The sequence below is a fragment of the Heloderma suspectum genome, chromosome 4 (assembly GCF_057233095.1).
Source record: "Heloderma suspectum isolate Gila_16-S chromosome 4, 16-S_ref, whole genome shotgun sequence".
Lineage (NCBI taxonomy): Eukaryota > Metazoa > Chordata > Lepidosauria > Squamata > Helodermatidae > Heloderma > Heloderma suspectum.
In genome coordinates this window covers 239,455,809-239,483,182 of record NC_139461.1, presented here as the reverse complement: position 1 = coordinate 239,483,182, position 27,374 = coordinate 239,455,809, and the positions used below count along the sequence as shown (strand labels likewise).

The following is a 27,374-nucleotide window of genomic DNA, read 5'->3' as shown; positions in this document are numbered from 1 at the left end:
TATTTTGTTTTTACATAGAAGTATATGTGTGTTCATATGTCATAAATTTCATCCTTCACCTTCTCCACACTCTCAAAAAATCCACAAACATCTTAAAAACAATTGCAGGTCTGCTCTAAGGACTTGGAGGGAGAGAGTATTTTTAGTGATGTAATTGATGCTGGCCAATAGGTACTCATCACAGCCAGTTGATCCTCAGTTCAAACTGATCCATGCTAAAAACCAATCTCATTTCAGAGTTGGTACTAGGATATTAAAATGTACGTGTCTTTTTAAGGCAGCAAAAGTCCTGTGAATTCACCTCTGCCACACTGAACATGTTACTACTGTCTTCCTTTCTGCTAGCAAGTTGGTAGTCCCCTCATTGCGTTATTTGAATTGATAGAAGTGTCAAATCATATTACAGGCCTCTGCATTGTGTACCCATTAAAACCATAACATCTGAAGCGCATAAATGTGCGCTTGTGTTCACCACAGAAACACTCTGCGGTGACATAGGTTAGCCCATCTCATAGGCCTCTATAGGCACTTTATTGTGTTAAAACAAATGCTCTAAGTGGAGAGAAGTGTTTGGGAAGCAGTAGAGGAGAACGGTGGTGATTTTGAAGCGTTGGAAGCGCTAGCTTCCATCTGGATTTCATAGGAGGCAATTAGGGCCTATTTGCTAAAATATGAGCTAAAGCTCTTCTAGAAGATGATTTCAATATCCACAACACATGGAAACAACATTGGCTAGGAAATTGCCCTCCACAATGCCGAAGCTTGCACTGCATCTTGGAAAAACCACCTGGATTTGACCAGCCCCGTGCGATATGGACAACCTTGAACTGAATTCGCACGGGTCATGGTAGATGTGCAGATGCCCTTTATAAATGGGGCAAAACAACATCACCAAATTGTGATTGTGGGGCTGAAAAACAAACTATCCAACATATAGTGACAGAGTGTCAAAACCGAGCCTACAATGGAGACTTTGCTGATTTCCTGGCTGTGACAACTGAAGTAAAAAACTATATCTGTAACCTAGACATACGTTTGTAATATTCCTGTCTATATTTTATATTTTACATTTCATATTTATTATGCTCTATGTTTTTATTGTAATGCGATGTAAATGTGCCATACGATAAATAAATAGGGCCTATTTAATGGCTCAGCAGCTGCAGTTCTTGGTGTTGACACATCACTGTGTCAGAAACCTGCTGGAGAGGGCTTTGTTGGGTGGGGCCTTATTAATCATTATTATAACTTTTGATGACTTGGGCAATGAGAAACCCATGGAAGTGGCATTCACCTGACAACCACCACGGGAGCAATTTTAAGTTCCTCCAGTTGTAACCTCAGAGTGAATTCCCATCCTGAAAAAAAAAGCATCATGGTATAGATCAGGGATGAGCAACTTGTGGCCCTCCAGATGTTTCAGCCTACAACTCCCATCATCCTTGCCAGCACAGCCAATGGTGAGAGATCATGGGAGTTGTAGTCCAAAACATCTGGAGGGCCACAAGTTGCCCACCCCTGGTATAGCTCCTGTCTCTTTAACGCACCGGCTACAGTATTTTCACCCGCACACATGCACACTACCGCACTGCTGTGCTATTCTGCCCACAGGAGCTGTTCTGCCGTTCATTGGCTGATAGTGAAATGCGCAGTGCCCCCTATGAATTCCCTGAAGACAGTCCCATTGAACAGCTGGAGGAGAGGCGCCAGCGCTTGGAGCGGCAAATCAGCCAGGATGTGAAGTAAGTTGCTGATGCTTCTTGGCCTTTTCCTGACCTGATTCCTTTGGTGCTCCCAAGTGTAGGAGGGAGCATTTCGGGGGAAACTGAGGACAAAGACAACAGGATGAATAAGAGCACTTGAGAACTGGGATAGATGGTAAGAAAGCAAATGGGAATCCTTGAGTTGTGTTCAACGTTAGTCTAACTGAAGTCCCATTCATTTCCATGGGTCTGCTCTAAGTAGGATCAACATTGGATACAACTCCTTTTTAACCCTGTTCCTGGGCTACACCAATCCATTCCAGGTTGAGACTAAGAAGTCCTTAGTCTCAACCGGGAATGGATTGGTATAGCCCAGGAACAAGGTTGAAGGAGACTTCCAGGGCTTTTCAGTCACTGCTCCTGCTTTGCAATAATAGTAGCTGTTAGTGTAAGCAAACCAACAATGCAGTTGACAAGTCTGCGAAGAATTGCACATGTGCCACTGGCTTGGCTGTGTGTGCGCGTGTGTGTGCGCACGCTTGTGTGTGTGGCTGGCGTTTTACATATGATTGTCCTGCACACAGTCTGACTTGGGTGCCCTGAGGTTTTCACTGGTAGGACTGATTTGCAGTTAGCTACCATACCAAGGCGAAAAAGACATCTGGGTTTCCTCCAGCTTTATCTAGCCATAGTTGCCTGTACTTCTTTAGAGGCCAGAACTGGAGAGGAAAGATGATGGCCCTGTTCAGATATCATCTGCTGGGAATGTGCTGCAGGGTCATTTGTTCCCTTCTCCTCTCGTGCACACTGATTCCCTCCTCTGCTTCCTGCTTTGTGGTAACCATAGTTTGCCATAAGGTCTGAACCAAGCAAATTATGGTTATCGTTAGCCGTCATTCGCCTCCAGGCCAGAACCCCACTTCAAACTGTAGTTTTTGGTTCTGGTTAGCAATGGTGTCAAAGTAGTTACTGCAACCCAGGTGGTGGAGGAGGAAATTGGCATGCCCAAGGGGAGAAGGGAGCATGTGAACCAGAAGCACTTTCCTGGTGGCCAAACCATGGTTTGGTCACAATGTCTGACCTGGGTCTCTTGCATTCATTCTCTTGGATTCCATTGCTGGTGAATATTGCTGTATAGTGTCTGCCATTTCTGGTGTTGGTTTCTGTATTAATGCTAGTGTTTTCTTTTTCTCCTCATCCTCTTCCTCCACCATTTCTTCATCCGTCTCTTTCTCTCTCTGCCTGTCTGTCTGTTTGTCCCTATCTTGGTCTTGGCCTCCACTTCCCATTTGTCCTCAGACTAGAACCCGACATTTTACTCAGAGCCAAGCAGGACTTCCTGAAAATTGACAGTGCTGCTGACTTACAGTGAGTGCCTTAATTCACTCTGCCCTTGACTCAGGGGTGGGCGTGGGAGCACCCCGCCGGCTGAATCCTCATCCTGTCCCCAACTTGTCAGACCCAAAGTGAGTGACACTAACTTTGCAGAGTTCTGTTCACATGCCTGTGGCACATCCCACTTGTAAATGTATGACCACTGGGCTTGTGGTCAATGAATTAGTTGCAGGGACGGCTAAGAAAAATCTAATCTGCAGTGAACAAAGTACTGGGAGCATGCCACATAGCCAGGATGCAGGCCTGGAATTGGACATCGGAATGAAAGGGTGGTAACCAACCAAAATGAATTCACCCTCGGAAGGAAAGATTGGCATATTAGAATGGAGACATTTCTGGAAAGGAAAGGTTAAAGTTAGCTGCCATTTTGGCATGCGTGCATGTATGTGTGTCAGTTTGGAAAACCCTTCTGAGAAGAAGACAATGGCTGTGTTTGCACAGATCACTAAGCCATGGTTTATGTTAACCATGGTTTGTTGATTTAGTCATGAATTGTACTCCTGTACTCCTTTAGAGGCCAGAACTGGAGAGGAAAGATTATGGCCCTGTTCAGATATCATCTGCTGGGAATGTGCTGCAGGGTCATTTTTTCCCTTCTCCTTTCGCGCACACTGATTCCCTCCTCTGCTTCCTGAATTGGCTTGCAGATGAGCAAACAAACCACAGATTCTTTTTCCTATTTCTGGTTTGTTTCTCTCGTGCCCATTTTGCCAGCTTTCAGAGCAGTTTCATTTTCAGGGTGCTCTTGCTAGCCACCTTTGTTTCAGGGCAGATAGCAGCACAAACAAGCCAGGAATAAACTATAGTTCTGGGTTCTGATGTCGCAGCAAGCCATGGTTTAAACAAGCCAGACTTCATAAGGCAACAACAAGCCATAGCTTCTGTTTGTGGTTTGTAACTGGTTAACAAAACCATGGACTGTTTGTGGAGATGGATTCAGACACGACGACAAACCAGATTTCAACAAACCACACCATGGCTTAGCGTTATGTGCGAACCAGGCCACAGTTCAAATTGAGAAGATGGGAAGCCATAATTTCTTAGCTCATGGTAACTGGATCAGATGAAAGTATATTTGATTCTTGTGTCACCTGGGTCCACAGTGTTTTGACACTGGAGAATGGAGAATTCCTCACTTTCCACTGCTGGTCATCTTCCCTTGTTCTTTTGCTCTGAGCTCCATTTCCCTCCTGTCTTTTTTTTATTCTTTCCATGGCAGACACAGTGGATGGAGCTGGCCTCTTGTCTCCATGTTTATATTTCTTCCCCCCACTCTTTCATTGTGCGTTGGCTGGCTGAGCAGCTTGGACCCTAGTAAACCCAGCCACTCAGCCAGGCAGGGTCCTTGTCATTGTGTTTGAGATCATTTGGAGACCAACGTAGCCAGAATGGGCCATTGCACTGGGGATTTCTGCTTCTGTGCTTCTTGACCAGATGATTGATTACCCAGGATAGAAAGGGACAGTCAGATCATCTGGGAAAGGTGTACAGGATCAACATGGTCTCTCCTTCTGAGGCACAGAAGCAATCTTCCTGCTAGGGATGCTTCCTGTGGAGGTGCCCATGAATCTGAGGCAACCTGTTCTCCACAGCTATTTCCTTCTTTTCCCCGTAGTTCAGGGCTGTTCCCACCAGGCGAGGGGGAGGCCTAGAAGTCCCTGTGTTGCCCATGTTTATGTGCGATGCGTCCTGCATTGATGTCTTCACCTGCCTGTTTTGAAAAGGGGACTCCTGTAGCAGAGCAAGAAGTGGGCAGAGCCCAGTCTGTCATTTCCTGTTCCTCCCTCACCTCTTCCTGTTTTTCTCTCCCCTGCTCCCAGATTGTTTAAGGAGCAGGGCGAGGACCTGGTGGACCATTTCCCGAAAGAGCGAGATGTACTTCTAGAGAGGGAGTTCCAGAGGGTCACCATCTCTGGAGAAGAGACGTGTGGGGTAAGGCTGACTGATTCAGGAACTATCCCCATTTCTCCCTCTCCCTCTTCCTCTATTTATTACACATATACTTCCCCTCCACCCAGAGACTATAGAACAAGGGTGCAGAGCCTCCGGCCAGTGCAGCATTGCAGTCTGGCCCCCGCAGCTTCTTGGGGGTTCCTTTAGGGGGTTGGGCTTAGGCTGCAAACCTCACCCCCTGTAGGAATCCCCTTGGATGGCAGCCCCCTGCTGCTATCTCAGCTTGGAGATAATAGTGGGGATTCCCTCTGTTGGTATGTGCCATCAGTGGAACCCCCAGTGTTATCTCCAATTTCAGATCAGAGATAACAGCGAGCTGGTGGCAGCGGGGTGGGGGTTGTCTTGGGAATTATGGGAGTTGCAGTCTAACACATCTGGAGGGCACCAGGTTTGGGAGGGCTGCTGTGGTGGTTCACTCCTTCTGTTTCCTAGCCTATGAAGCCAGCTCATACTGATGCTGTGCTAAGAGGCCTCCCTAGTTCAACTAACTGTTTTCCTCCTGCCCTTTCCAGGTGCCCTTCACAGACTTGTTGGATGCTGCCAAGAGCGTGGTGAAGGCATTGTTTATTCGGGAGAAGTACATGGGACTGTCTCTGCAAAGCTTCTGCAAGACCACAGCCCGCTTCCTGCAGGACCTTTCAGAAAAGCCCTTGGCTCCCAGGATGTATGAGGAGATCCCTGAGACCCCTGTGGCCGCAGGTGAGGTCTGAATCTGGGCACGTGTGTGGGAGAGAGAGTGCATTTCCCTTCTTCCAGTGATGGAGATGGAAAAAGAGGTAGATAGGAAAAGGAACATGAAGAGGGCTTAGATTAGCCCCTGGGGACTTACAAGGTAGCCAAGGTGTTGCTGATCCAGGTAGGCTGGATGGAGGAAGCTGATGCACAGTCCTTGGGCAACTCCTCTCCTCCCCCACAACCAATGACAGCCACAAGAGTAAGTAATGCACCGGGCCAGTCTGCATGAGTGAACAGCCCGCTGTTGCTTATTTAAGCCATGGTGGGTTGTGGTGTGTGTGTGTGGCCATTTTGAATATTCATGCCCCAGCCACAGGTTGCCGTGTCATTCGAACCTGGGGACCTTGGGTTACATGAGGGTTAAACAGCCCTTGCATAACCCATCAACAGACCATGTTTAACTCTCACATAGCCCACCATCCCTGGGTCTGGACACCACAACAAGCCACGTCCAGGGCTTGAATATTCAAAACCCATCCAGCATGCACCACAGCCCACCAAGACATGGTGGGCTGTTTTGATCACGTGAACTGGGTCATTTTCTGCAGCTGGGAGTAGGCAGGACTGAGTAGCGGCAGGAGCTAATGGGTCATCTCTGCATGCCTGTAGAGTCTGCAAGAGCTCAGCTAGAAAGAATTGGTGAAGGCAGCCCATGGAGAGATGCAGGGAGTACAGGGTGAGTGCAGGACTGTGAGTGCATAATTTTTTTCTTCTTTTTCTTACACCAAGGCAACTCATATTCTCTGCTGAGAAAAGCTGAAGTTTGCATTCTGTATATATTATTCCAGTAGGGCCAATTTGTAAACTTTGCTGCATTTTGCATCGTTTTGCACGATTTAGTCTTTCCATGTGTTCTGCTCTGCATACTTTTATTCTGGTTTTGCTAGTAATGGGGGGAGGGCAAGGAGCTATGCAGGGTGCTGAAACCCTACCCTGAGAGTTCAACAGGAATTTCCCACACATTTTAAAGTGTATCTTTAGTATTGATAACTAGAAACTTGCTCTCAAACAAGAAAAGAGAAGGTGAGATTCTTTGGAAAATGGAATTTTGCACCCAAGACCACATTCTACAAGGTTTCTGTGCTCCCATAAAATCATGGCCTATACACAGCCCTGGATGGGTGGGAGGGGATGAGGGGAGAAATGGCATAACTGGGACATAGTAGGACTGTCTGCATCCTATATTTACCATTGAATATTAATCCATTGTATTCCTTACCTGCTTAACCATCACAGAGTTGACTCGCTTGCTTTGTGTCCCATGCCTTTCTTCCCAGCTCTAGCAAAACACCCTGGATGATGAGAGGGATGGTTCCTGAGAATAGTTACATGGCTTGTATTCCAGCTTCCTATTAAAACAATAACCACACTAGCTACAGTGATTAAGCAGAGGCATGGCTTCTCATATGCTCCTACCTGTGTTACAGATGCTCCAGTACACCCACCATTCACAAGCCAGCATCCTTATGAGAAGTATGATCCTGAATCAATGCCTGGAGACCTTGGCTTTGGCCTCAAGATGGTCAATGGAGTAGTTCATGTGTACACCAAGCAGGACATCACTGACAAGTAAGAGGAACTGTCAGAGTGCATGAGGATGCCTTGGTCAATACCAAGGATGCCCTGGCAGTGCTTCAGGGAAAGAATGTCCTTGGTGGTAATAGGGAAAATTTGGAGGAAGACAGATGTCATTGAGAGCCATGTGTTTATCTGCAGTCCACTTCTAACTGGGCAAGTTCCTGACTCTCGACTTTCTCTGTAACTGGGAATTGTAGACCCAAAGCACATGTTTTTCTTTTTTACTCTTGAGCAGGGGTGTTGAACCTTTTTCAGCCCAAGGGCAGAACTCGCATTTTGGATAAGCTCTTGGGGACCACATTCCAGTGTTGGGCAGGGCTAAAGGCAAGAGGGGCAAGGCCAAAATGCCAGCATATTTAAGCTTAACCCAAAGAATAGCTTAGCAGCACTTTCACATAGCATCCCAAATACCAAGGCTCTGCATGTCTACTGAGAAGTAAGCATGAGTATCATGTCTACTCAGAAGTAAGCAGGGCAAGCCACGGCAGGCAAGGCTCAGAAGGAAGCAGGACTGAATCACTCAACAGCTTCCTCCCTCTCTTCCCTGGAGGGAAACACTCTTATCTCCAGCCAGCAGCTGATTGGAGATAAAAGCTTTCCCCTTCATGGCAGAGGAGGCAAGGACAGGGGAAGGAGCTGCCAGACTGGATAGGGAATCTGATAAGGCCCGCGGATCAGAAGTTCGCAATCCCTGGGTGAATGCTCCCTACCCTCCACATTAGGTTCCTGAGTGTGATCAACCCCCATGCACATACTCTAGGGCAAAAAAAAAAGTGCTTTGGCCCAGGTATCTGCAATTATTGCATATGCCTAACAAAAGTTAAAATTCATCTATACCAAATCAGTCTAGAAAACCTACCTAAGCACTCTTTCATGGCAAACTGTAATAAGTTAGGCACGTGATCTGCAATGCTTTCTTCATGCAAATATTTTTTTATACACACACAATGTCTAGCACTGAATGTTACCAAAATCTCTGTAAGTGATGTACTTCCTTCCCTATAGCCATCTGCCCCTCAGGAAGCATGGAAAGGAACACTTATACAACAGGGGCTGGGGAGAGGGTGTGATTGACAACCGCCTACACAGTTTTGATTGCACAGGGTAGCAAATCCACATTTTAATCAGGTTTCTTCATTATTTGCACCAAAAAGCACATGCTATTTTCAGAATAAATTAAGCCCATCAGTAAAATGTATGTAAACATTACTATTGCACTTTTCTCCTTAAACCTTCAGAGTGTTGCACAATAAAAACCAAACAAAGAAAAATATTAAAAACCATCCCATTCTAGCAGCAACATCATTGACCAGTTTCAAACATGCTGGGACAGCCCTTCCAGACAACCATGGCTTTACAGGCTGGAGGAAGGAACACAAAGCTGTAACTAGGCAGGACTCTCTGGGCACAGTTCAACAGGGTCAGTGTTATCTCGCATGCACGCACACACACCCCTGCTCCAAATTCCCATGAACCTAACCTGAAAAGGGAGGAACCAAAAGCAGGGCCTTCTCTGTTGAACTTAGCAGACAGAGAGTATTGTACAGAAGAAGGTATACCTTCAGTTATACAGGACCCAGGCTATTTAGGGCTTTAAAGGCTGAGACAACAAGCACCATCAATTGAACCCTGAACCTAATTGGTAGCTAATGCAGATGAACATGAACAGGTGAAATGTGCTGCCTACAGCCGGCCCTAACCAGAAGGCAGGCTTCTGAATTCTGCATCAGCTACAGCACTGAAGCCATCTTGAAAGCTGAGCACATTGCAATAGTCCAAACGGGTGGCTACCAAAGCACAGACAACAGTAGTTACATGTGAGTCTGAGAACAAAGCCAGCTCATCACTCAAAACTGATAAAACACATTTCTAGCCATTGCTGCCGTGTGAGAATGAAGCAGCAAAACCAGGTCCAAAAGGAAGCCCAGACTGAATCTGACCCTTCAGGTGGAGTTTGACCCTTATCTAGAAAAGCAAACCCATCATTCTTGCATCACAGGATCCCCCATCCATCATCACTTCTGTCTCATCCGGATTCAGCTGCAGTTCTTTCATCTTCATCCAGCCCATGGCACCAGCTGCTGCTCTTGGATCTGATGTAAAGGAGAAACAGAACAGGGTGTCATTGGCGTATCAATGACACTGCACACTACGTTGTTTTGGCAGTCCCTTCCAGGGGCTGCATATAGGCGTTAAAAAAAGGACCGGGAGCAAGGACTGACCCTTGCAGTCACCCATAGGATAGCTCCCTCAAGAGCAGTTCTGCATGAAGTTCCTCAGTTTGCATGCATTAATTTCAACCTAGTGTTTGAGGTTTTGCAACAATTTGGATGAAGTACTGCAGTAGCAGGAAAGGAGGCATGGATAAGTGAAAACAGCAGTATATAAAGAATAGGAGTTTTTCTCAGAAACAACCTGCATGTTTTCCATCTCAGGGAAATCGGCAGGATTTAAGCATTTAAAATAAAATAAAATGAAATGAAATAAAACATGTATCTCCATAATAGTGACAGCTAGTATCTTGTTCTTTATTCTAAAATGAAAGCTAACATTTTCAGGAATCTAATTTCTCCTCTGACAAATGCAGAAGATAAGTTGTCCTGATTATCGGAGCTGGTCTAATATGGAACCCAACATTGTGACAATCTAAATTTGAAACAAAGGTAACTGGCCAACTTAATATTCTGTCTATCTGTCTATCTTTCGCATTTTTAAAATGCCCAATAACTTAAGTTCTCTAGGCAGTGTACTCATTAAAAACATAAAAGTTCAAAATAACAATAAAATAAGTCAGATAGAAACAAGGTAAAGCAAGTCAAATTTTAACAAAAAAACAAAGTCAGATAAAAACCAAGATAAAACCAGCAGCAATGCATAATAAAACCAGAAGTAAAACATAGATAAAACAGTGCAAAGATCTACAAGCACTAAAAATGCCTTGGAAAATAAAATGGGTTTCACCTATTGCTGAAAAAACACGAAACATATAATAATAAAATAATATTGCATGCATATATAATATCAGAGCACCTTGTTTGCAATTTTCTCTGAGCTGAAAGCTCCTCCTGTAACTGTTCATCATCTAGTCTAACCGAAGATTAGAGATAGTCCTCATTTCTCCTTTGCTGTTGGCGGGGCTTTTCTTGGCTTTACATTTCATGTTACACAGATCAACGACCCAAAACACACACTTGAGCAGTGTAGCTGCTGCCTGATTTATTCTTCTGTTCTTCATTATGCCCTTGTGCTAGTGTCCTCTGTGTCTGTGGTTTCATTTGATCTCTTCCCTTTTTAAAAGGAGCACAGAACTGGACTTACCTTATCCTGACCTGCAGGAGTTTGTTGCTGACATGAATGTCCTTATGGCTCTGATCATCAATGGCCCCATGTAAGTGATGCAGTTTTGTACTTTCTTGATCTGCATGGACAAGAACAAGGCCTGTCTAAATTCAAATTCTACTAAATCAGGCTAAGCTTACAGGGTAGATTATGGTCCTGGTATCTTATCCTGTAGAATTGATTTGTCATTGTAAGATTTTGTGGTGGGCACTAGCACCAATGACTTTCTGCTTTAAGACATGGATTGAGTAAATAAATGGAGGCATAGTTCCGGCAGTTGCTGCTTGCCATGATAATCAGAAGTGCAGTCTCCATGCTCAAACTGAGACGCAGTACACCTTCAATTACTGGATGCTAGGAACGAACAAGAAGGATGGATCATGCCTTGCTTTTGAACTTCTCTGCAGCGTATGACTACTTCTCACTTTTTATTACAGAAAGTAAAACTAGATGGACCATTGGTCAGACCTAGCACAGTGATGTGTTCTGTGGGTCCCTTGTCATCCCCATGTTCTGTCGTTGGGAAGTGGCACCTCACTGTTCTCATTCACTCAAACCTCCTTAGAAACACAGGTTGTTTCTTGACCAATGCACTGGACTAAGCCAGCTTCAGGGGTAGAGATTGGAACCTGGTTTGTGATTTGCAGTGCTGGCCTATGTTTAGAGGGGCTGATCAGAGGTGCATGAAGCTTAACCCCATTCCTCTTTCACGTGTGGCCAGAAAATCCTTCTGCTACAGACGGCTGCAATACCTGAGTTCCAAGTTCCAGATGCATGTCCTGCTGAATGAGATGAAAGAGCTGGCAGCCCAGAAAAGGGTGCCACATCGTGACTTCTACAATATCCGGAAGGTACCAGCATTGTGTGTTTCAGGAATATAGGCCTGCAGTTACTGGTACAGGTGATGTTAGTGCCACACGTTACTGGACCATTATTGCAGAATTCTCTGCCACTACAACCGTAATGGCACCAAGCCTCTGCAGTTCCAAAGGAAGGAGTGGCAGGTCTGATGGAGATGTGGGCCTCTCTCTATTGATTCTAAATACATAGGGAATCTGTTTCAAAGGCTTGTTTTTATATATATTGGGTTTTGCACCTGAGTTTCCTACATGGGCTAAGAATTAGCTTCCTGCTAATATGAGCATCTCCCAGTCAACTAAGGTGGTAAGAAATGTTGTGGAGTTTGAAGAATAAGCATTTATGTAGTGTGTGTTTTTTAATGCTCAAGCACATTTACCTCAGTCCTTAGAACAGCCTTGTAAGGTAGGTCAGTATTACTCCATGTTAAAGATTTTTGGGGGGTGGGGCTGAGGCTGAGAGACAGTGGTTCGCCATAACGTCAGCTAGTGTGCTCATGGCTAAGGTAAGACTTGAACTCTGGACTTCCTGGCGTGCACTCTTAGCTGCTAATCTCTTGAACAGGTGGACACACACATCCACGCGTCATCCTGCATGAACCAGAAGCATCTGCTGCGCTTCATCAAACGGGCTATGAAGAAGCACCTGGAGGAGATCGTCCATGTAGAGAAGGGAAAGGAGCAAACCCTTAAGGAGGTCTTTGAGACCATGAATCTCACAGCCTACGATCTCAGCGTTGACACGCTCGATGTCCATGCGGTATGTTAAATACCCCTATCAGAGAGAGTACAGAGACTTGCCTTGGGCAGACTGTTGGAGACTACTGACTTGTTAGAAAGTGTTTTCCTTACTTGGGAATGAGGTGGGCTGAATGGTGTCCTTTCCTTGATGTCCAAGTATGTCAAGTCAGATACTAGTTGTTCCCTACTATCACAACGTACACCTGTCCTGCATGCTGGATGGTAGTTCCTGACTCTCTTTCTATCCAGCTGTGACCACATCTCTAGTTCTTACCCAAAGATACTCAGTAGAAAGCTCGGTCTCTGTTTGCCCAGATATAGATGATCTGGTGGTGACATTTGAAGATGTCAAGGAAGAAAGCACGTGTTTGAAGCACTGAGCAGCCGGTCCTGGAGGGCATTATCTCCAGGACCGGCTCTGTGTTGCTAGAACAAAGGGGTCTTGTGAAGCCCAGCTCTGATTAGAGGGCTTATAGCACTGGAGGTGTGAACAGGAAAATCACCCTCCTCTATGATTATGGCATCTAATTACGATGGTCTTTGATGGTGCCTTTTCTATTAATAGGATCGTAACACCTTTCATCGCTTTGACAAGTTCAATGCCAAATACAACCCCATTGGTGAGTCTGTTCTGCGAGAGATTTTCATCAAGACAGACAACAGAGTCTCTGGAAAATACTTTGCCCATATCATCAAGGTAAGGGCTGCGTGGTTTCCTTAGTACCTGATCTGAGAGCTTTTGCTTAAAGCCAGGGTGCTGAACAAGCTCTGAATACTGATATATACCTATTTTTGTGTGTTTTTTAAGCATGGGAGGGACATGCAAATTGGGTTAAGGCAATCAAGAGAGCCAGGGAAAGGGAGGTGTGCCGGGCATGTAAACTGCATTTCTGGACTTCTGGCCCAGTCCAGCCCTCCTCTGGTTTCTGAGCCTTTACCAGATAATCCTTGCTTGCTTGCACACTTTTCCCCTTAATCATGAGGGCTTGTAACTTCTTTGGTGTGCTTTTAAAAAGAGCTCACATTGTTAGTCTGCCCAGATTTCTGTCTGGCACCAGCTTCCATGCTTGAGCAGGGATAGCAAAGACTTGCCACATATTCAGACTTGCCTGTGATTTTTCCATTCTCCCCACACTGGGCGTGCAGGGAGGATGCAGGGCTGACAAGATGGGGGAAAGAGAGCAGTCATTTTGGAAAGGGGCAGAGGCTGTTGAAGGGCAGGTGGGAAGCCAAAGCAAAGGATTGCAGGCCAGATGAGTTATTCTCCTTATGCATGTGAGGAACACGTCTGCTGTACAGGGCTCTGCACTGGCTTTATCATGAGTTTTGTCCTTCAAGGTGTGTGTTTCCTTCTGTAGCAAACAAAGGTATACCTGTGAACAATAACCTACCCATACACTAAGCTCAGTATCTCGGAATTGCTGCCTTCCAAGGGAGGCTCAGAAGGTAGCAACAAGGGAAAGGGCCTTCTCAGTGGTGGCCCCCAATTATGGAATGATCTCCCTGATGAGACCTGCCTGGCACCAACATTGTTATCTTTTCAGTGCCAGGTTCAGACCTTTCTTTCTTCTCAGGCATTTAGTAGCATATGATGAGTTTTAATCAAGGCCTGGATTTGTCTTATGGTTATGGTTGATTGCTCAAAGTTGTTTTAGACATATGTTGTCTCTGTGTATGCCATCTGTTTGTGTGCTTTTATGTAAATGTTTTTTAAACTTTGTATACTGTATTTTTAATTTTTTTTAATCTTTGTAAACAGCCCAAAGAGCTTCGGCTATGGGGTAGTATAGAAATGTAATAAATAATAATTTCTGAGGGTGCTTGCCACATGCCTTCCCAAGTTTGTCCATGTGTGGAGATGCTGAAACTGACAAGTCCCTTCTCTTCTGGCAGGAGGTGATGTCTGACCTAGAAGAGAGCAAGTATCAGAATGCAGAACTGCGGCTCTCCATCTACGGCCGTGCACGGGATGAGTGGGACAAGTTAGCCAAGTGGGCTGTGACCCACAAGGTGCATTCCAACAATGTGCGTTGGCTGGTGCAAGTGCCTCGTCTGTTGTGAGTACCAATTCCCTGTGTTGAGGGAAGCGGAGCAAGTCTTTGCAAGGCCTGGTCCAAAGGACTGCTGCTCTGTTATGCTGCCATGTTTGCCCAAAAACATACTGAGAGACATGAACAATATTTTTGTTTTAGTCATACAGAGGAGACAAGTACTTTTTCTATTCCAAAAAAGTGTAGGGGCCTATTGAATCAGAAAAGGATTTGCAAATACTAGCTCTTGTATTTCTAATGGGAAAATAGAGTGGTGGACAGTAGCTGCCCAGTAGATAAAGTAAATGTGAAATGTAAAAACTAGCTGTTGAAGTTTTACTGCAGTAGAACCTTGCTCTGTTTCTGAGACCCTCCTCTCTGTGCCCCTCCCCCAGTTGTTGGAACTTGGGTGACGCATACTGAGTAGGAGGGATAGAGTCTTTTTGGTTGTGGCACCCAGATTGCACAATAGCCTCCTGAAGGAGGTACATTAAAAAAAGAAAGAAAGCTGTAAACAGTGCTGTGTGAGCAAGTATTCTTAAAATAAGGTCTGTCGGGCTGCAATCCTGTGCACACTTACTTATGCATAAATCTCATGGAACTCAGTGGGACTTTCTTCTGAGAAGACTTGCTTAGGATTGGTCAGTAAAGGTGCCTTACTTTATAGCTTCTTTTACTACTGCTTTATCAGGGCAGTTCTGTGCATGTCTACTAAGAAGCAAGTCCCATTCAACGGGGCTTTCTCCCAGGTAAGTGAAGCCTAAACAGGATTGCAGCCTAAACTGCCTTTTCTGATGATGTGGTGGCATTGTTCAAGAAAAAGTACACAAAACACATCAGCCACATTGAGTACATACGAATGTAGAAAAGCAAACTATATGTTATATAAATACATCAGTTGATTCCTCAGGTAGCACACACTTAAACTACAAGAAGCTTTGCTTTTGCATTTTTCACGGCCGTGGAGAGAAACCAGAAATGTAGAGGATTGTTTGGCTTTCTGTTGATGTGTTTGGCTTTAACTGTGCCTGTAATCCTAGCTTAGCAGGAGAGCAGCCTTGAAGCTTAGCTGCTCAGCTACATTATCAGCGCGGTTTGCAAGCAATGTCGATAGGGTTGCATGCCCTAAGCTGAACACCTGTTTCACTGGCTGGGAGAAGCATGTACAAAATCTTTCTGTCCAAATAGACCAACAGAGAGAGCACAACAGCTTTCTTTCAGCTGACAATGCGAAGAGCAGGAGGCCTGTTAATGGTTTGAGGTGTGCAACATGCTGAGGTCCTCAAAGTGCCCAGATACATTAGAACAAGCTCCCGACTATTGCTGTGGTTTTTCTAACTAACCTGGCATAGCATCGAAACCGTCCAGATTAGTTCTAGTGTTGTTAATTCCTAACCATTTTTAAAAGTCTGTTTTCTCGCCAATACATGGCTTTAATGGTTTGGGCTCCATATTATTATTTCCCATGTTGCAATTGTCAGGGCTGAGCCGATATGGGCTTGGCATGCCTAAGGCAACCTAGCGAATGTGTGGCAGAGGTGAGATTTGAACCAGGGGCTTCTGGGTCCATGGCTTGGTCTCTTAGCCACTGTGTCACCTTTGCTCTTCTTCTGACCCCCTGGGGATCCAGGCGTGTGGAGTGCCTCGCTGCTAATGAGAACCCTCAGTGTAATGCAGAATAGAGGTGGGAGGAATGCAGTCACCAAGAAACCACAGGAACAGGGAGATTTCTGTGTGAAGCCATGGGGGAGCCTGTGTGTTGGGCCCCAGTGAACGACAACGGTGTCCTCGTGTGTCTCGCCTCCCCCCCAGCGATGTGTACAAGACGAAGAAGCAGCTCGCCAACTTCCAGGAGATGCTGGAGAACATTTTCTTGCCCCTCTTTGAAGCTACGATCCATCCTGCCAGCCACCCAGAGCTGCATCTTTTCTTGGAGCATGTAAGTGCCGCTAGCTGAAGAGCCCGTCTTGCAAGACTTGCCAAGGGGGTGGCTGGTAGGGTCTCTGCATTTGGGGTAGGCTGAGGGATGGCTGTACCCACATGTTTTACACACGGGGCTTGAGTGCTCCTTATCTTGGGGACTGACTTTGGCTAGGTTGAATATGGCTAAACACCAGACCTTCGGGCATTTGATCTCCTGCCCTGGTGTAGACATTTCAGTCTTAATTAAGTCACTGATGTGGCTGCTATTCCTAATTGGGGCAGGGTGTGTGTGCGTCTTGATGAGTAACTCTATTAACACCTGGAGCAACATAAACCTTTTCCCGCCGCATGGGGTGTGAGAAGTCACAAGAGTCCTAGCAACTGAGTAGAGCCTTCTCTCACCCTTTCTCCTTCCCCCTCCCTCCCCGCCCTCTGGCTTCTGGATGGGCAGGTGGATGGCTTTGACAGCGTGGATGATGAATCTAAGCCAGAACACCACATCTTCAACTTGGACAGCCCCTTGCCTGGGAACTGGGTGGAAGAAGACAACCCACCCTATTCCTACTACCTTTACTACACCTATGCCAACATGGTGGTGCTGAACCACCTGCGCAGGTAGGTGGCCCTCTTCTTACCTCCCTCCCCACTCATGTTTTCTGCTTTGGAGACTCCAGAATGATACTCCTGTCCCTGTTAGCTTCTAAGGCTCTGGATGTGACGTATGGAGCCCAGGTTCCTTGGGAACCTGGTGACAGTGCTACACAGTGGCAGATCAGATCATCTGATGCCCAGGGCCCTTGAGGTCTGGTGGCTCCTGGGTTCTATGTTAGCTTCACATGTGTGGTGCTGTGACTTGGGTTGTGGTTTCCATTTCTTTTCTCATCTTACCAGCTTATTGTCTCCTCCTCCTACAAAATGGCCCTATGTGGTTAGACTGAGCAGTGTGCTTTGCTGTCCTTTCTGTCTAGGAAGAGAGGCTTCCACACTTTTGTGTTGCGCCCCCACTGTGGGGAGGCAGGGCCCATCCATCACCTCGTATCAGGCTTCATGCTGTCAGAGAACATATCACACGGCCTTCTGCTCCGCAAGGTGAGAGAATAGGATGTTTGTGGTGCTGTGCATGAAAACAATGTGCATGTGGAGGAACATGCAGGCACATACATGGAAGCGGGGGACACAGCTCAGTGCCCAAGCACTTGCATAAGGTGTCGGGTTCAGTCCCTGGCATCTCCCAGTTCAAAGGATTGCTGGGCCAGACCTCTGCTCGAGACCCTGGAAAGCTGCCTACCAGAGCTAGGGATGGATGAACTCGCCCCATCCTGTGCCGCTTGCCGGAACCCTGCTGGCTGCCCAACCCTTCTCGCCACATTCAGTGAGCTGCTGGGCGGTCCGTGGGTGAGCAGCACATGATCGCCTACTCCCTTGCTGAGCCGCCATTTTGCATAAAAATGGCTGGTTCTGTCTTTTTTGTAAATAACCATTTATGCAAAAGGCAGCTGTAAAGGGGCCATTTACGCAACTTTCCAGGTGTGAATGGTCTATTTATGCCTGGAATGTTGCGTAAATGCCTGCTTCATGACTGCCATTTGCCTAAATGTCTATTTTTGAAAAAGCCACCATTTTTACACAAAATGGCAGCTTGGCAAGGGAGCAGGTGGCTGCGCGCTTACCCGACTTGGCACGTGCTGAGTTAGGCAAGTTCAGGAATCCGCAGATTGGCATCCGGGGGGTCAAGCCAGCGAGAAATCACCAAGCTTCAGGCCCCAACCAGATGCCCGTGCCATCCCCGTTCGGAGTAGACAATACTGGGTGAGAAGTACAAATACTCTTAACCTGGTATAAGGCAGCTCCCTATGTTCCCCATGCACTTCAGCCCCAACTGGAGCTGCAGGAAGAGGTCTGGGACCATTCTGTCACTGGGAGGCATTGGATGTGATTTACTGATGGCGTATGCAATGGGAGCCCAGGCAGAGGGCCAGGGGAAAATGAGAGCAGGCGGCTGTGGTTGTTTTCTCCCGAGTAATTTGCCTGCATCCTGGAGATAATGCTGTGTCATAAAGGGGTTTTTGTTCCCAAGCCTTCTGGATAAGATGAAAAAGGGAACAGAGGAAGCTGCCGTATACTGAGTCAGACCCTTGGTCCATCTAGCCCAGTATTGTCAGCACTGACTGGCAGCAGCTCTCCAGGGTTTCAAGCAGGTGTTTTTCCTGCCCTATCTGGAGATGCCGGGGATCGAGACTGGGGTTTTCCGCATGCACAGCAAGCGCTCTGCCACTGAGCCAGGGCCCCTCCCACAGGGAGATCCCTGTATTATCGACGTGCCCTGTGAGCCAGGCGTTAAGCAAGACTCACCCATTGCAGGAGATGTTGCCCAGCTCCTAATCTCGAATTTCTCCCTAGGCACCTGTGCTGCAGTACCTGTACTACCTGGCCCAGATTGGCATTGCCATGTCCCCGCTTAGCAATAACAGCCTGTTCTTAAGCTACCATCGTAACCCACTGCCGGAGTACCTCTCTCGGGGCCTCATGGTCTCCCTGTCCACAGATGACCCACTGCAGTTCCACTTCACTAAGGTGAGCGTGATGTAGCAGAGGCCGAGCGAGGCTGTGACCCAAGGGAGGATGGCATGGGAGAGAGAAGCTGTCCTCCATTCCTCTGTATCGTCTCGCCTCGCCTCGCCTCTGCAGAACAATTCTGGCCACTGCAAGAAAAATGCTTTTGGGCATTTCCCAAAGCACAAGCTTAGGAGCATAAGAGGCCTGCTGGATCAGACCAAAGGTCCATCTAGTCCAGCATTCTGTTCACACAGTGGCCAACCAGCTGCCCCAATTGGAAGCCCACAAGTAGGACATGAGTGCAACAGCACCTTCCCTCCCACTCATGTTTCCCAGCAATAGGCGTACATAGGCTTACTGCCTCCAATACTGGAGGTAGCATATGGCCATGAGAACTAGTAGCTATTGATAGCCTTCTTCTCCATGAATGTGTCCAATCCCCTTTTGGGTGGCCATCACTACATCTGGTGATAGCAAACTCTATACTTTAATTATGTGCTGTGTGAAGAAGCATTCTCTTTTATTTGTCCTGAATCTCCCACCAATCAGCTTCATGGTTCACTTTGTGCAGCTCTCTAACCAGCTCTCTAACCTGCAAGGAAGAAGGCATGTTCTCAGCAATACAGCCACGCTATGATCTGCATTAGTTACATGGGGTTAATTCTGTACATGACACAAGAAGCCTAAAAGCCTCTGCTGTTGCAGTGCAATTAGGTTAATGCATGCTAAAACGCATCTTCTTACCTTTTTCAGAGTATTCTGCAGTGTATGGTTCTGCTGTGTGGTATGGCAGTGGTAAAAAATACTTTAACTGTAGGGCTCTGGTAATAAATTATTCTGTGAGGAGTTGAAATCCCCAGTTTGCCCTTCCCTGTCCTTCCTTCCTTATAGAGTTGGTAGCCAGAGAAACCATCCTTCACCAGGTTTCTTTTATTCCCACTATATCTCTGTTCTCCTTTAAAACCAAGTACTCCATCTTCCCCATCTTGGCTCAGAGGCTTCTAGGATTTGCATATTATAAACACTATACACAGTGTCCCTCTCAAAATGTCTCTGGCATGTGCGGTTTCCCCTATGGCCTCTTTTACTGAATATCCTATCTTACTGTGTGCTCCTTGCCTAATTCTATCTGGTCCCCATTTGGATTATCAGAAACTTTTTCACCCTCACCCCCTAGGGATGATTTATCCTGAACCTGGACACTACCTACCTGCTTTCGGCTTTCCCCCAGGTGTCAGTTTAAAAGCTGCTCTGCAAACTTTTTTTAAGCACCAGGAGTCTGCTTCCAGTTTGTATGGAGTTCCTTTTGTATGGGCCTGGCTTGTCCCCAGACATTCCCCAGTCCCTAACAAATCCAATCCCCTCCTCCCAACACCACCATCATCCACACGTTGAGACCCCCTCTGTTCTCCCTGTCTAGCTGGCCCTGCACATGGAACAGGTAGCATTTCCAAAGAGAGAGCTACTTTAGAAGTCCTGGATTTCTGCTTCCTGTCTAGCAGCGTCCCGTTTGCTTCCAGATGTATGTTCTTTTCCATGCCATATCAGTCAGTTATTTCATGTCCCTGCATGACAAAAACTGGAGACAGTTTTAGAACACGGCCCTGAGACTTCCTTGGCCTTGTGGAAGGAAGAGTTCAGAAGTATCTTCAGCAGCTGTTGTTACCCTAGAGCATATTTAATATTTTATCTCCTTTTTATTCATATTTGTAGACTTCATTTCTTGATTTATGGGCTCCCCATAGGCAGAATTTTAATGTTGTTGTTGTTGTTGTTGCTTTTGTTGCTTGTACAAGCACACGATGTGCTTTACACTAGGACATGAACTTGCCATCTGTTCCTCTCAATATTTCAGTGTGGATGCTGACAACACAAATGCTGCCACCTGGTGACTATCTTTTCTGTTGATTGGGCTTCCTTCTGCCCAGCAGAGCAGTCAAAGCAAGAACAAAGTGGAGGACAGGAAGCGTTGAGCCTCTGGGGAATCCAGGAGGGCCGCATTTAGCCCCCAGTCCTGAGGTTCTGCACCCCTGTTTTATTGCTAGCAAGTGCTCTGGAAGCGTGCTTTTGCAATAATCCGTGAACTGGCCTGACTGACAATATCTCTTACAGGAGCCCCTGATGGAAGAGTACAGCATTGCCACACAGGTTTGGAAGCTCAGCTCCTGTGACATGTGTGAACTTGCACGCAACAGTGTGCTCATGAGTGGCTTTGGCCACAAGGTAATTCTGGACCTTTTCTGAAAGAGATTGCCCTGGCCTCACACTGAATGCACCCAGGAGTGTTGCTAGGCACTTAGAAGACTCAGGACCCAGGCCCATGGGACACAAAACTGCATAACATCTGCATATCCTAAGTTATAGCTATATATGCAAATTTAGAAGTAATTACTAGGACTTATTTACATTTCACAGGAGGCAAAGCGAACCAATTAATTTCTCATCTAAATAATCTCAAAGTAAGTTCTTCAGTTAATTTGGCCCTCAGCCAGTACATCCCAAACCAATGGAAAAAGTTTTTTCCTAAGCGTAATTGAGGGTTTTGTAGCATGTGGGATGGGCCTCTGGGCAATCCAGGAGGGCCGTATTTAGCCCCTAGTCCTGAGGGGACATTACAACCCTCCCCCGTTGTAATTCCCCTTAAAACCTACCCCTTGCATGGTAGTTAAGCAGAGGGAAAAAAACTACCCCTGGCACCAATGGATAGTCAGGGCTCTAGGGAAATAGATTTATTGCCCTGGGAAATAGATTCGGGACTAGGGCTCTACAGGCCCAAGCCTAGCCTGATTACACCTATGTCAGCCCTTCCCATCTTAACACAAGAGTGGGGGACCTGCGTAGGGCTATGCACCTGGGCCTAACCTATCTGGAGCTGAAGAACTGTGGAAGACCACCTACCCAGCTAAACCTTTGCACGCACAGGAACATGTTCCTGCTGTGACCTTCTGACAGTGTTTATATTTGCAATATGACAAATCTCACCAACTGGGGACTGAGCTCAGGGGAAGCGTGTCTTCTGAGCCCAATTCCTCACTCCCACCCCTTGACCCTTTCCGTAGCAAAGGAACTGTTGCCCTCACTGCTAAAAGGTTCCTTCGGTGGGGAAAAATTTGGCTCAGAGTGCCACTGGGTACGTCTTCTCTAAGCTTACCAGTGTGGTTCTTTCAACCATCAGGGCTCGGTCTTCCTGGCTGTTAACAGAACCCTAGGTGGGAGGGAAGTGGCTTTGGGGAATGCTTACCTTGTGGCACATGTCCTCTGAGCCCAGTTCCCTCACCCCCATTATAATCCTTTGGGTGTGAAAGCAGTAGTGCCTCTCCTTGTCCAAAAGATCCCCCTTCCAGTCCTGGCCAGCTAAGAGTGATACACATGTGTAATAGTCTGCCTCTGTGGAGATCTGGGAGTTCAGACAAACAAAAAGTGGTTCCAGCCTCTCTCCTACCCTGCCCTTCTGGCCTCCTGGGATGTCTGCAAACAAACACCCCACTTTAGCAATATAGGGAACAAGTGGGATCTGCAGCAGAATGTTGCAGTCTGGCATGCCCCTGTTCATGTTATGCCCACCACCAAATGTGCTCCTCAGTTCTCATTGAGCTGCTTTTGGTCCCCCACTTTGGGACTTTAATTCTTAAAAATTATTTTATTTTATTTTATTATTTTTTATTTATTAATTATTAATTATTACATTTCCATACCACCCAATAGCCAAAGCTCTTTTGTAATTCTCTCTCTCTCTCTCACACACACACTCACACTCACACACACTCACACACACACCAATCCCCCATCATCTGTGAACCTTTAATTCTCCCCCCCCCCATTTTTATTTCATTGTGGTTTGGTAAGGTTGGGGGAAGGGGGCAGTATGCACTTCTCTCTAGCAAAGGATTGCCCATTTGCCTTTTTAAGAAAAATCCCATCAATATCATCCCCCCTGCAGCGAGGCCATTCCCCTGTTCATTTTGTGGGGATACGATACTTCCCTGTAGGCTCTGCGGTTGAGGGGTACAGCACGGAGGATAAATCCCAAGAACTATGCATCTGTCTTTTGGTCATCTGGAAATACACTTAGAAAACTAGAGAGAACTGATATGGAGTCTGAATCTTATTTCCACTGTCTTGTATTGCTGATTTAACGTGCCATAATCCCTCTGGTTTTCATTCAAAGCTAGGGTGCCTCTTAATTTTTAATGAAATGAAGGGTAAGAATGTTCCAAAAGAAATGAAAGGCAAGAATGTTTATCATTCCCTATATACTAATACTAAAACAATTTTCCAAGTGTGGATCCTTACGTAGCCAAAACAACACTATGTCCCAGGGCATGGTCTGAAGGCACATGAGGCCTTGGTGAAGCTAAGCAGGTTTGGGTCTGGTCAGTGCTTGGAGGGGAGACCACGTGGGAACCACATGTAGCCACCTTGAGTTCCATGTCAGAAGAAAGGTGGGATAGAAATGTAATAAATAAATAAAAACACCATCCACGCACAAGAGGGGAGATATCACTAGGGTTGGAGGAAGGCTAAGCGTTGTAGGAGCAGAGAGAAGTGTAGCACTAGTGCTGGGTCTTTGTTTGTTAAAGAACTTCATGAGTGTTTTTGGCAGTAGAGGCTGGTGGGGTGGTGAATCCACTCCGGGTTTCAGTCAGAACTCCAAAGGAGCTATCCAAGGTGCTCTGCATCTTGGATAGCTCCTTTGGAGTTCTGACTGAAACCCAGAGCAGATCCACCATCCCACTGACATCGGAGCCACCAGCCCCCACTGATTCCCAGGGCTGAATGGCTCAATGGAAAACATAAGTTGCCAGTTGTCCCAACCATGACTCGGTTTCTGCCTTTGTTGCCCAGGTCAAGAGCTACTGGCTCGGACCCCACTATCTGAAGGAAGGGCCTGAGGGCAATGACATCCGGCGCACCAATGTGCCAGACATCCGGGTGGCCTACCGCTATGAGACGCTTTCCCAGGAGCTGACCCTCATCACGCAGGCTGTGCAAACAGAGGAACTTGAGACCATCCAGGAAGAAGACCTTCTGACCATGAGCTCCAGCCTGGATGCTCGCTGAAGGATGCCAGCTCACAGCCTCCCATTCAGCCCCATTCTGGCCTGCGCAGGTGGGGCTGTTCCACGAGCATGAAGAGACCCTGGCCACACCCTTGCACCATGGACCTTTTTAATTTCTGGTTGTGTTTTTTTTTTTTTTCCCCCTCAGCATAGTTACCTTCTATATCTCCTGGAAAGGCATTCACGTTTCATTTGCACTTGGTAAACTGCTGAGGCATTTTGGGGTGGTAAACAGTTAGAAACTCCTGCTGGGGTCTCGCATGAGGCCTAGGAAGGAGAAGGGGAGCGGCAGAGGCTGGAGAGCTAGGAATGAGCCTGCTGAGTAAACAACAGAGGGCTTAGCATGGGGAATCGTTTGCACCGAGGCAAAGTGAACCACCGGTGTGCAAGCACGTGTCCTGGTTATAGTCAGAATGAGATGCTCTGTATTTGGCCAAGCCAGGGGCTAAAGCATAGAGGTGGTGCCTTCTGCTACCTCAAATTTGTTTCCATGTTATGTCCTCTATTTGGCTGTTGTTGGCTATGGTTTCTCATTGGCCAGTAAAACACCCTTTTCGGTGGAGCCAGCTCTGCCTTTTATCATCAGCGTAGCAGGTGTCCACAGTTCCTGCTGCACAATAACCTCCAGCTTTCAGTGTTAGGGTCCAGTGTGAAGCATGGCCAAGAGACGAGAGTCTTTGCTTTGCCCTTCAAAGCCTTTACTTTGTAGTCTCCTTGACTCGTGGAAAACCTCAGCCTCTCGGACAGGGGTGGGCAACCTGTGGCCCTCCAGATATTTTGTCCTACAACTCCTATGAACCCTCACCACTGGCTATGCTGGCTAGGGATTATGAAAGTTGTAGGGCAAAACATCTGGAGGGCCACAGGTTGCCCACCCCTGCTTTAGGAGGTGGATCACTGTCAGTGAGTGAGGAGGAGTGGACCTTCAGTCTAGGTCAAGCTAATAGAAACTAGTGTGCCAGATAGTGGCACTTTTAACTTTTGTGTAACTTTTATGAACCCCTCTGTCCCTCTCTACAATCATGTAACAGGAGAAGGGGTTGCGTGTCTTTATTAAAGTAACAAGAAGAGGCTGAAGGAGGTTGTTCTGGCACTGGAAGAATAAAGCTGTTCCCTGGGGGGAAGCCTTGTCCCAAATGGAGGGAGTTGAGAGGAAATGGACTTTGCCTTAGGGTTGAAATGAATGTGATGCAGGAGATCTGTGATCACTTCTGATTTTTTTCTTTAAATACACAAACTTTTTTTTACAGTTGCTCCAGTTTGGATTAGATCAATGACACTGAGGGCATGTATACTTGATCTAACTTGTCCCACCAAAGCTGCTATTAGGGGTGGAGGAAAAACATCATGATGGTATTTTTCCCTCCCGCGGGGCATGTAGCAGTTTATGTGTGGGGTGAGGGGTGGGGGTTAGATCAGGAAAATAGTGCAGGGAAGGGTACACATACACCAGCACCGCTGCTCCAGTCAAAATCTGGCTGCTTCTGCCTGGAGCTGCTGTTGGTTTGTGTAAGGTGAGAGATTATCCCCACATCTGTTTGGGCCACTGTTCTAGTGCCTGATACATGTGCCTGTGGGGAGATGCAGCCCCCTTTATCAAAGATAGGATGCTTCCTAATTGCTTTGGACTGGGTAGAATATTTGGTTCCCCATACTCCCTGCTGTGCTTGGACAAGAATTTATAGGCAACCTCCTTGTCCTCCGTATTGGGCTGGAGAGACTACTTCTTGCCAGGTCTGCCCCAGCATAATGCATATTTATGTAGAGATCTTCTTTCTGCATTTGGCAAGAGGAAACGCCATAGAAATGGCTCCGCTTTCTTATCAGCAAAGTTGCCGCTGTTCTGGGAACAGACTGAAGCCTCCTAGTGGAGGTGGATCATGAATCTGGAGGAGACAACAGGGAGTAACTTCTGCCTTTTTCTGAAGCCATGTGACTCAAACTGGAAATGCATACTAAGAGGCATTAGAGGCCTTTCCCAGCCAGTGGGCCGCCAGCACCAGACTATGGGGCGCAGGTTTGGGAGATCCACCAAATGACTCCCTGGACAAGCGCCAGCATTGCGCCCTGCTCTACATTTTTAGTCTTGCACAGTAAAAGGTTCATAATGGTTAGAAGGTGAGCTCTGCGGAGCAGACTCTCCACAGGAATCTGGCCAGGGGACTCACTGATTCATAGCGTTTGAGCCTCACCTGTGGGGAGCCCACTCTATTCAGGATATTGGGCCTCTATCGCCCCATTCTAGTCCCAGTCGGGAGTGCCTTATGAGCATGCTCTCCGAGAGAAGGAGACCAGCTTTGGCTAGCTCTTGCTCCTTTCTGGCTCTTAGGTAAATGCTGTATGCTCACCAAAAACACCGCTGGTGGCTGTCAGCTCCTTGGGGCTGCCTCCTGCTGGGCGCTAGTGACCTTGCAGTTGCAAGCAGTTTTAATTCAGTGGAAATGTGTTTGTGGAAGTGTAGATGGGCAGCAGCAGCAGCAGGTTGTGAGAAACGCTTCTAAGGTGGGCCGGGAGCTTGCAGTGCCCTCCCTCTAGGCTGCTGTGGACCAAAATCTGAAGATCCATATTGTAGCCAGTGCCTTGCTTTTAGAGTGGCGCATGGAGTGTGCCAAGACTGGGTAGATTGCCCTTGTTATTGTGCCTCAGAGAGGTGATTGCTGTACCTCCCATCACCAGTTGCGAGTGCGTATGTGAGAGTGTATGAGGGAGACAGTCGCCTCTGGGCGTTAACGTGCCCTCTTCCTTTGTCTGGCATCCCACATCTGTGGCTTGGAAGGGGATATCTTTTTACATCACAACCACAATGCTTTTATTTGGGATCTTGCCGAGTACCATGAAAGCCTGTGGTGGTGGTGTCTTGCCTTGGTTCTTAACCAGCAGAGGTGCCTTGCACATCAGAACCATGGTGTTTTGGCCCAAAGGAGGGTAATTTGGGAAGAACTGAATATCAAGCTAGCCCAACAAGTGAAATGTGACTGTTGTCTATGTTGAGAGGGTTCTCTTACCCTCCCCTCCCCTCAGCAATTTCTCCCTTCCCTCGTCCTTGTCACAATCTGCCTTGCTTGTCCAGTTTCGTTAGTTGGAGGTGAATCTTGTATCCCCCTGGCAATCATTGCACCCTCTTCTTACTCTGATATTTCTATGTAGTTTGGATGATGCTTGTCTGTGCTGAAATGTGGTGTTAGAAGCCCTATCAAACATGAGCATGATCCGTCATTAAAGATTATTTAAGTAAACCACTTCCTTTGTGTTTCTCATTGAAAAAAGTTCTCCGCCTCAGTGGCTTATGGGCCAGAAATGAATCCCTTTCTTACAAGGATGGAGTGGGGGGCGGGACTTCCATCATCCAAGGGGCTGAAATTTATAGTTGCCACAAGTAGTAACACCTATGCGCTCATGACAATTGTACATTTTTCCTTCACACCCTCTGAGTCTTGCACTGTTCTGAAAGTAGGTATATGGGCTCTGTTTTTTAAGAATGGGTGTATCCTTCCTATGTTTCTG

The 27,374-nt window shown here is 46.8% G+C and overlaps 1 protein-coding gene across 4 annotated transcripts in view; it reads left to right on the top strand.

Moving 5' to 3' along the window:
- AMPD2 (adenosine monophosphate deaminase 2) overlaps positions 1–27,108 on the top strand; it is a 56,575-nt gene extending 29,467 nt beyond the window's left edge. For 2 of the 4 annotated variants that reach the window (XM_084852856.1, XM_084852858.1), the window contains exons 3-19: positions 1,612–1,742; positions 3,003–3,071; positions 4,919–5,030; positions 5,564–5,750; positions 7,214–7,355; positions 10,663–10,752; positions 11,425–11,554; positions 12,126–12,320; positions 12,867–12,998; positions 14,195–14,358; positions 16,144–16,270; positions 16,706–16,869; positions 17,223–17,343; positions 18,655–18,828; positions 20,923–21,033; positions 23,656–24,591; positions 24,737–27,108. In XM_084852856.1, coding sequence (XP_084708982.1) covers positions 1,612–1,742; positions 3,003–3,071; positions 4,919–5,030; positions 5,564–5,750; positions 7,214–7,355; positions 10,663–10,752; positions 11,425–11,554; positions 12,126–12,320; positions 12,867–12,998; positions 14,195–14,358; positions 16,144–16,270; positions 16,706–16,869; positions 17,223–17,343; positions 18,655–18,828; positions 20,923–21,033; positions 23,656–23,871 — 2,265 coding nt within the window. In that variant the 3' untranslated portion in view covers positions 23,872–24,591; positions 24,737–27,108. Of the gene's footprint in view, positions 1–1,611; positions 1,743–3,002; positions 3,072–4,918; positions 5,031–5,563; positions 5,751–7,213; positions 7,356–10,662; positions 10,753–11,424; positions 11,555–12,125; positions 12,321–12,866; positions 12,999–14,194; positions 14,359–16,143; positions 16,271–16,705; positions 16,870–17,222; positions 17,344–18,654; positions 18,829–20,922; positions 21,034–23,655; positions 24,605–24,736 lie in introns of all 4 variants that reach the window. The other 2 variants (XM_084852857.1, XM_084852859.1) reach the window with 2 other exon arrangements.
- The last annotated feature ends 266 nt before the right edge of the window (positions 27,109–27,374 follow it).